At 32.6% G+C, this 10,640-nt stretch overlaps 1 protein-coding gene across 1 annotated transcript; it reads left to right on the plus strand.

The window, feature by feature from the left end:
* Nucleotides 1-7,853: 7,853 nt before the first annotated feature.
* Nucleotides 7,854-9,683, plus strand: LOC110702121 (S-type anion channel SLAH1-like). The gene is made up of 2 exons (XM_021879784.1): nt 7,854-8,952; nt 9,343-9,683. The coding sequence occupies exons 1-2, from the start codon at nt 8,071-8,073 to the stop codon at nt 9,607-9,609; spliced, it is 1,149 nt and encodes a 382-aa protein (XP_021735476.1). The 5' UTR covers nt 7,854-8,070; the 3' UTR covers nt 9,610-9,683.
* The last annotated feature ends 957 nt before the right edge of the window (nt 9,684-10,640 follow it).

Here is a 10,640-nt window from a genome sequence, read left to right on the forward strand (position 1 = left end):
TTAATCCCCGCCTTAAGTGTCAGCCCTTTGTTCCTTATAGGTTCATTGTTGACTCCAAGGTGCAACTCATGAGTCATGAGTGAACCTGCCAACTGCTCGATATTGAACTTGGTAAAGTCCTTAGTTTCCTGAAGGGTTGTCACCTTATCTCTCCATCTCTCATCCTGTGGGAGGCTTCAAAGGACCTTCTTGACATGCTCATCTAGAGGAATCTGTTTACCCAGGGAAACCAACTCATTTATAATGTTAGTAAATCAGATTAGCATCTCTTGAATTGTTTCTTTTGGTTGCATATCAAATCTTTCATACTTAAACATAAGTAGATCAATTTTTTAGAGTTTAACCTCATTGGTTCCTTCATGAGAAATTTACAACAAATCCCAAATTTCCTTTGCGTTCTTGCACCCCATAACACAATTGTGCTCGTGAGGTCCAAGTCCACAGTGGAGAAATTTTACAGCCATAACATTGATTTCCATTTTATCAAAATCCTCTTTCTCATATTCAAATATGGGCCTAGAGATTACCTCATTTTGAACGTTTGTTTTGGTAACTTCAAAATCACCAACTTCAATGACCCTCCAAACTTGGTAGTTCTGTGCCTTGATAAAGATCTACATTCGGTTCTTCTAGTAAGTATAGAACTTACCATTGAATATCAAAGGCCTATGAGTTGAGTATCCTTCATCGAGCTTTTCATGCGTATTCATCCTTTTCAAGATCTTTCTTCTTCATGGTTTCCTGATTCTTCGAGAAGTTAGGCTCTGATACCAATTGTTGTTTCAATTAATGCTACAAGAAAGGAGTTTGAATTGTAGTATGACAAATTAGTCAAACTTTTTGCGGAAATAAAACTAAGTAAGCTAAAGGAGCAAAAAGTTAGCTAAAGGAACTAAAAGTGCAAGAGAGATTTTCATGTGGAAAACTCCTTGGCCCTAATCAAGGATAAAAACTATGACCACTTGGGATTTTAAGAAAAGAATCTTTACTAGAACAGGGAAAATGATCCTATTACAAACTAAAAAGACTCCAACTTTGAGTTCCTCAACGAACCCAAAGCCCCGATGAACAAGTCACCCAACTTGTTACTCTTCTCTTTCTCTCTTCTCACTTCTCACTTCTCTTCTCACTTCTCTTTCTCTTTCTCTTTCCCTTATCTTTCTCTTCTTTTTATCACATATAGAAGTTCACTCAAACTTCCCAATTCTCCAAAATACAACTCGAAAATATTAACTTTAGTATAAGGACATTAGAACACTCTAATCCTCTAGGGTGGAATTAACTCTTAACTCGATTAAATAAAACAAATATTGAAATCTATTTGAGCAAGGGTAAGTTTTTCCATTTGAAATCAACAACTATTTATAGACCAAAATCCGTTTGGGAAAAACCTCTTTGTGCTGCAAATCCATAGCGCCACTACTCCAACCCATTAAGAAGAACATGTCCTAAAATTAAGGAACATGAACTCCTCAATGTGCAAAACCATGACTTAAGAAAGATCATGGGGAGTGTAGGGAATATTACAAGCATCCCACACTTGAGCCCCACTGTGATCATACACTTAAATCATGGTGGCGTCCAAAGGAAAGGAAGCTAGAGTAAAAGAGTCACCAACAAGTTTTAGGAACTTGTAAACCGTTCACAGGGTGAAGGTTACACCCCTTCACGATCCATGAGATTGCTAACTCCATAGTGGTCTAGAATCATGACTGGATATCCGGGGATGAATGTACAAATACAATCTAAAAGAGATTGAACCTGCCCTAAAAATAGGCCTCTACTTTATTTTTCTCATATTCATGTGCGCTTTCTGACTAACATACAATCAATATATTAACCCTTAATCTGTTTAATCTATGTTGGTTGAATATTAATGCACAAACAAACCTATTATTGGCGATCACTTGAATGATAATCATATTAGCCTAAACAAGATTATTAATAATCTAATTAAGCGTGATTACAAGTATAAATTTCCTTTAAACATGCATAAAAGGCGTGATCAAGCAATAACAATAATATCAAGCAACATAATAATAACAAATCATCATTATAATATAATCTCAATCTCATGAAAGCATAATAATATTAGCAAGAACCTAGACATGATACTAACATGATTAATAACAAATCCTAGCATGCCACTAAACATTAAAGATCAAAGCTTTAGCCTTAGCATGATAGAAAGAAATAGAACGCAACCTAACATGATGCGAGAAATCAATAAAAGCATCCTAACATGATACTAGGAATTAAAATAATCAAAGCATGCTTTTCTACATCAAAAGAATAATTAAATTACTTACTTCGATGCCTTGTATCTTTTTCTAATAACAAGATACACACGTTAGTAACTTCAAGGAAAATATTAAATCAAACAATTAAATTAAATAATTGAAATAGATATTTGGGACCAAACCCTAAGAAATTATCAACCTTTCACGTCTAGGGCGAAGACAACTTCGAACTTGGATAGGTGTGTCGAGAACTTGTGAATGAGGTATGATGTATTTTGAAAAGGGCTAAGCTTAGAAAGAGAATAGAGAGAGAATAAGCTTTATCTTAGAGAGAGGAGAGAGATGATTGGTGATTGTTGGTGAATAAAAATGAGGAAATATGACCCTATATATAGAGTAAATAGTCCGAAAACAATAGAAAGGAGTTAGAATTCGAATCGAAATAAAATTGGCTCATGTCACAAACGACAAGACCCAGCGCAAAACGACAGGAATCACGCATGGCGACAGAGTCTGTCATCGTGCGACAAGGCTGTCGTTTGGCGCTGCGACAGTTTTTTTGCGGATTTTGTTTTTAATCATATATTTAGATACAGAAGTCCAAATAAGTCATATAATATGTCGTTGGAAAGATCTTGAAGTACAATTTTTAACCCAATTAGAATAAGATTAAAATCTTTTGTAGATAAAAAGATATGACTGAAACAGTGGAAGGGTGTCAGTTTTGGACAGAGTTTCATATTTCTTTCATATATTTTTCGTTATAGCTCGGAATTAATATTATAATATATCATTGGAATATCATTGAAAAGATAATTTCAATATTTATCCAAAAATATAAGATTTGTATAAATACTATGAGGCACGAAAATAATATCTAAACATATTCCATTTCGCACAAAACAAAGATTCTCAAAAAGAAAAGTTTTATTCAATTTCGAATTCTTTGATCTTATATTTTCAAAAAAGGATAATTAAGATATTTTAGAAACTTATAAAAGATTATAATAAATCCTAATTAGTTTAGGAATGGGATTAAACCTTTGGACCCTCCACATGATCATTGGGCCGTAGGTAAAATTCGGTTTGGGTCTAGTTTAGTATTTTGGCCTAAATTCCTCATTATTCTTCGGTATTGGGCTTATAATATATTGTTGGAAAGGTCTTTTCAATACCCATCCAACTACACTATTATTGGACCCTTATCATGGATCAATCTAAATTGGAATGGCTATTTTCATAAATAGAGTAAGAAAAGGAATATTTTTGAAAACAGAAAGAAGTATGTTAATTAAAGCGACCGCATTATTCACAAGGCTTTTCACATTTCACCTCGTTCGATAATCAAATGACGTGAAAGATATTCATCACTGGGTTTGGTTTTTGGGGAGACACAATTAGATGTCTACAGGGAGTATGCCGCAAGTTTTGGAATACAAAACATATTTTATTTGTTTAACAGATTTTTGAAATTGAATAAAATAAAATCATTTTCATAAAATAAAGAGATAAAATTTAAACTCAACTGTCTTCCTAAAAACTAGCTTGCACAATATTATCTTTTTAGACCAATTCCACACAGATATTTTCGAGTGTAATATTATCCTTACACTTAAATACATCCTAATATATAAAAATATCTTAGTCTTCATGATTCTTTGCTGAAGCTTCTACTCTGAGGCTTCTGTTCCTTGAAAGGAAATTCTCTTCTCTGGCGAAGCATCCACTCTGAAGCTTCTGTTCCCTGAGGGAAAACTTCTCTTCTAAAGTCTTCATTTCTGAAGCACCAGTTCTTATGAGGGAACTCTTCTCTTTTGGATTGCTTTGTTCATGGCTTTCTCTTTCCCCATGGAATTTTCACAAGACACTCAATTCTCATAGCCATTGCAACTAATCACACACTCAAACAATCAAGCTCTTATTAGTTTGTAAATAAGTTAGGTTGTGTCATCATCTAAATCATTAAGTCCAACATGGTGTCAATTAAAAAAATTAGATGAAGTATTTAGGAGCTTATTGGGAAAAAAATTACTTTGTGTACATCTTTAATTTGCATTTTGTAATTAAATGGAATAAATTATTCAACTTTATAATTAAAAGAGAATGAAAACTGGAGAATGTGCACTAGTGTTAATATCTCAATTTGCACAAATTCTTATATGTAGTTGGCCACACCATGTGGCTAGCCATCATAGGGGTTAATTCGTTAGTGTTATAGAGGTTCCTTGGTTAGTGTTAAAGGGGGTAATTCCAAGTTTCTCTCCATGAGAAACAAGGAGCGTTTTTCATAGGGATAAACTTGTCTTTAATGCTAGTAAAACAGGGATTAAAATGTAATTTTCTAAAAAAAATTTCTCCTTTTGCACAATTACTGACATTTTTTGTTGTACCATTGAAGCAGCTTCCCTCCTCCATTGAAGCACCTTTTTCTTCACCATTGAAGCAACTTTTGAGGTTAAAAAGACATACACCTACCCTCTAATAGGGTTAACAATGCCTTTTCTTCCTCCACTTTTTCTTAAGGTTTTCGTAGAATTTGGCTACGAAGCCGCTGAAAACCGCGGAAGAAATTGCCGCAAATGATTGTCGAGATGGTGGGTTGGGTTGGTCTATGCTATGGTGGTGGCTTGTTGTCTAATCTGGGTAACGATTCCGCCATTGTCACATTGATAAGCGGTAGAAGAAGGAAGTAGGAGAGAGAAGGGAATGAGGGAGAGGAGTGAGTCAGCAATCAATAAATAAATTAAATATTAGTAAAATTGCTTTTATTTACAATTCTTGCCATTTCAAAAAAAAATTTATGTTTCTCAAGAAGAGAAACTAGGGCTCCCCCGTGTTAAAGGGGTTTTACGTACTCGGTCAGTGTCAAAGGGGTTACTCGATCAATATTGTAAGGATTACTCGATCATTGTTATAGGGGTTACTTTGTTATTTTAAAAGCGGTCACACAATGTGTCCAACCGCACACAAGACATGTTGTAATTACTTTATATTTGCATGATTTTCAATGTACATCGCTGACTATTAATATCTTAGGATACATATAATTATATAAGTGAAAATTATAAAAATTTGATTTTTGAAAAATAGCAAGCACTAAGTTAAATCTAATAATTTCTTTTTTTTAGGAAAAGGAATCTTATAAGAATGTACATGCTAATTACAACTCAACAATGCTCCCCATTATTAGTTATTAGTCTTTGATTAATCTCCTCTAATAGTCTAATGGATGGATTACACATATGGAAACATTAAGGTTTCTATTTATATATTTAAAAATTTATATTTATAGCTCTTAAGTCAAGTTGATTAAAGGTGACTCAAGTTGATCAAAGGGGGCAGATATTGTGTCCAAAAGCCATAGAGAGCAACTCTTGTCTTGACCCATTAGCATGTACGTCACCATTGATGTTGCTATAATTAATAATATATACAGTATATGCCATATTCATAATATTTTAATGTATTTACATTTTTGTTGCTTAAAAAGAAACGAGTAATTAATAAGGAAATGCTATATGTAGCCCTAAGGGCTATATATAAGTATTAAATATACTCTTAAAATTGTATAAGATTGGAAATTCATGACAAAAGTACGCGTAAATCAGTGTAATTAGTGTTTATATTTTTATAATTTATTAACTTTTTACGATTTTCAAGTGTAAATTTAATGCTTATATGTAGCCCTAAGGGCTATGTATATATAGCATTTTTCTAATTAATATGCTCTTAACTCTTAAGTCTTAAATTCATAAGTATTGAACTTTATATTTGGGGCTATAACACAATGTACATTCTTGTCTTAATTAAATCCTAATTTTCCACCTCATTATAGACCAGCACTAGTGCCGCGTCATCCAAGAAGAGATCTAAACGCAATTACATTTTCATTTCTAAATTTTAATTAAAATTTGGCTAGAACTAAAAATAAAAATAAAAGATCTAAATGAAGTGGTGTGGTAGATCAATAGAATAGTTTACATTCCTTTTTAATTGATAGGCTGACGAAGTACCTAACTTATGGCTGCATGCGATATTTGATCGTATAGTTTGATAGGTTATCTAAATCTTGGAAGATAATAATAAACATAATTATAAAAAAAAAAAAAAAAAGACATGAAATATAATTGGAGGTTTAATTTGGCCATTAGGACATCAGATTAAATGATGTACGTGAAAGGACTTTATTAGTAAAATGGAGTCTTAGGTGTAAAGCTCTTTAAAAACGGGTCATAAATATAATTGTTATAAAATAAATAAATAAAAACAAATATTGGCCTTTATTTGTAGTCCTCAGTGGCAGCAATATGCAATCCTACTAACCCCTATCTTACTTGCTTCAATGTTGAATGTTGTTTGGTGCACTACCAAGATCGATTTATTAGGTCATTTTTGGGGTGATATAATATTCCTTCTTGTTGTATCTTGGTCGTCAATCTATACACATATATTCTTCCTCTTATTTCATAAACTTATTATATATTTAACGAGAATTATTAACATCGTCATCTTATTTTTGGGTATGTTTAAAGTTAATTAAGTGTATAATTGGAGGCTGAGAATTCTAAACAACAGTAATGATAAAATGAGTACCTTGAAAGATAAATTAATAAAATACAAAAACCTTGGACACATCATTCTCTAAGTGTATTTCCCATATAGAGTTTGTATCATTATCCATAGGTTAATAATTACGTTCATTATATGTGCTCACAAAGCATGCTTTAGATTTCTAAATTAATACAAAATACTTCATTCAGTTTTTTTCACTGACCTATTTCCCGTTTGTCCATGCTTAGCTTAAACTATCAATGTCTTTAATTTTCAATTATTAAAAATTAAAATACCGCCTCTATTTCATATAAATTATATATGTGAAACAAATACCTTGACAAGGACTTCTAGACAAAAATTGTTTGAGTGCTAAATGAAGAGAGAAAGATGGAGATGCATGTGATGAGAATAGAGGTAGAGGGAGATGATAACTTCAAAAGGAAAGAAAACATTTGTTGCACCTACTATGCAATGTCCGTTTTTAGTCAATTCTAAGAAGATCTGCATGACGATATTTTTCCTTACGTATACTCGTAAATCACAAAAACAATCAAAGAGAGTTAGTGATTGTGGCAAAGTCAAACTAAGTCATCAAATAAAAAAGACTAGAGGAAGTGTACACAAACCATTTTTACAAAAAAAGTGAAAAAAGGAATTCTTGATATTTCACTTGGAGACCACTATCTCACCCCGGCCGACCATTGACTTATATGAAAGAGATAATACTACTTTGCATATCTCATTAATGCTCAAATTTTACTGTTATATAAGATCGATGTTATTTTACACTCCCTTTTCTCAAACAAACTCTAGTAAAATCTCGTGTAGAAACTAGTGATGGGATTATTGGACGGTGCATACTATATTAAAATAGAAAATTAAGAAATTGTGTTAATACACATTTTCTTGTTAAAAGTCCTGAAATCGACTTTTTGGTAGTGGACTTTAGGGTTTATGATTTAGTAGCCTATCTTGGCTTAGTTGTAGAGCAACATGTACCCTGCACTTCTAGATAGTGTTATTTATTTGGTGTACGTGATCTTGCACTCCTATATAAGAAGCACCAAATACATGTAGTTTCCTTAACTTGCATATCCTAAACACTTCCCTATTTATACCAAATCCTTAACTTACATATCCTCATTACAAATCAATACATTGCATGCATCTCATTAGTTACAAATTAAACTAAGCTAGCTCGATCGATCAATCCATTCATTCATCCAATATAATCATCCCTACATACATACATACTAGTATATAGTTAGAAAAAAAAATGGATTCAAAATTAGGTGCTAATAAAGCAGGCATAGAAGTTGTTATCGACGATGCACCCATGAGTAATAACGACCATAAGATGGTTGTTGTGGGTTTTTACGATCATTTCGTGTATTCCATATTAGCAAATTTTCATGCAGGGTTTTTTAGAATAAGCCTTGCCTTATGTGCTCAAGTGTTATTATGGAAAAACCTAGTCCAAATCACCAAAGACAACCATGCTCGTCAATTTCACCCTATGCTCTTGTCCTTCCCATCGACGGCCACTCATTTATTATGGTCGACGGCCTTACTCGTTTTGATCTCGTTGTCTATTCTCTACACGTTAAGGTGTTATTATCACTTTGACAAGGTGAAGGATGAGTTTTTGCACCATGTAGGGGTCAACTATTTGTTTGCTCCTTGGATGTCAAGCCTGTTATTGCTTCAAACTTCGCCTATGCTTGTCGTTTCTGATGGTAGTATTTGCCAACAATTAACTTGGTGGATGTTTGTAGTACCTATAATTATGCTCGATATCAAGTTATACGGGCAATGGTTTATTAAGGGGAAACGAGTGCTAACCAAGGTGGCTAACCCGGCTTGTCAACTATCCGTTATAGCAAATTTGGTAGCAACAAAGGAAGCTATGTATATGGGATGGTCGGAGATGGCGTTGTGCTTCTTTGCATTGAGCATGGCTCACTACTTGGTGTTGTTTGTCACTCTATATCAAAGACATCCAGGGAGCAATATTGTTTCGCCGTCACTAAGGCCGGTTTTCTTCTTGTTCATCGCGACTCCAAGTATGGCTAGCATAGCATGGTTCTCAGTTGTCGGGACCTTTGATGTTGTATCGAAGATGCTCTTCTTTCTCTCCATGTTTCTCTTCATGTCCTTGGTAAGTATGCACTATTTTTCCTATCTTTTCTACTTTAAAATTGCCCTTTGAGTCACCGTAGAGTACGTACTTGTTCCACCACACCTCTTAGTGGTACTAATAGTATGTAGATTTCTATCTCACCGACAAACACGTGTTTAGCAAGAAAATACTCTATAATCCAACAACCTTTTACATGATAACATTTATTTTATTTCTTCATTATTACTTCGTAGTTAAAAAATATATGAATTGTAAGACTTTAATTTACGATTTTATCAGTACAAATGAATATTGATGTTGAATAGAGGATCTGACTCAATAAATTACACTGTCCAATCCGTATATAAGAGTATATGTAGACGTGTTTGTAGTTGATTTATTGCTGACCGGTGTTTGCTAATGTTGCAGGTATGTAGGCCAACATTATTCAAGAAATCACTAAGGAAGTTTAGTATAGCATGGTGGTCTTTTTCACTGCCATTGACAACACTGGCTTTGGCATCCGTCAAGTACGCTCAAGAGGTGAAAGATGGCGCAGCACAAACACTAGCACTTGCCTTATCAATTGTTTCTATGATAATTATCCTTGCTCTAATGGTCATCTCCACTATCAAGATCAACAACTTGTTCCTTGCTACTCATAAACCAAAATCAAATACCAATAATCCTAACTAATTGTTAGTGTAATTATTGATTAATTAATGTACTAATTGGTTTCATATTTCCTTCCTCTTTTCTTTTATCGGGAATGGGGAAATTAAGATATATATATATATATATATATATATATATATATATATATATATATATATATATATATATATATATAAATATATATATATATATAATAAGTTGAGCATGATTTCAATCATTTTTGGATTGAAACAAATATAGTATAATATTTTAATTGAAAATCCAATACTATATGTGTTACCAATTGATGTACTTATTTATAGGTATCATTATTCTTTTCTAAATCTCGAAAATAAGTTGAGCATGATTTCAATCATTTTTGGATTGAAACAAATATAGTATAATATTTTATCATAGAATACTCATTATAGTTAAACACTAAAGCTTTTGGGAGTGGCAAACTAATAACAGTGGAATTCCTCTGAATCCTTTCCCCATATTGAGGTAGTAGTGGTGAGTCGAATGACCTATGATACAGTGTAAAAGTTACAAACTCTAACAACTGGTATAATATAGACATTTTTTTTGAACAAATATACTATAGAGGGCATTGAATAACAACATCTTGATTTTTATTGAAGAACACTATTTTGGATTTAATTCTTTTAATTTAATGTTATATTTTAGATTTCATCAAAAACTGACTTTTATAAAATAATTATAAAAATAAAAAATAGATTTGTCAAGGGTAAAATTAATATTCCTTAGATAATTAGATTATACTTTTTATGCACCAATAAAACTAAAATTAAACACCATTGTTGTAATCCTTAATAAGGTTTTCACAAGCTGCCACATCACATATACGTTGTACATATAATCTGCGACGATGAACCCATTATTTTCTAGAATTCATGCATGGTAACTTAAGAAACTAAAATGATGATCATTATTTACAAACATTAACCAAGGGGGGAGTTGAGAACTCTGAGACAGATTTAAAGCTACATAAAGAGTTTACAAAATGGGTTTTTCTCATTTCTACATGATTTTCATTATTTAATTTGAATGTT

The sequence above is a fragment of the Chenopodium quinoa genome, unplaced genomic scaffold, assembly GCF_001683475.1.
Source record: "Chenopodium quinoa cultivar QQ74 unplaced genomic scaffold, ASM168347v1, whole genome shotgun sequence".
NCBI classification, from domain to species: Eukaryota; Viridiplantae; Streptophyta; class Magnoliopsida; order Caryophyllales; family Amaranthaceae; genus Chenopodium; species Chenopodium quinoa.

Coding starts and splice junctions, on each gene's coding strand:
- LOC110702121 (XM_021879784.1), top strand. CDS start 8,071: ATGGATTCAAAATTAGGTGCTAATAAAGCAGGCATAGAAGTTGTTATC. Junction 8,953..9,342: donor TGTTTCTCTTCATGTCCTTG/GTAAGTATGCAC, acceptor CTAATGTTGCAG/GTATGTAGGCCAACATTATT.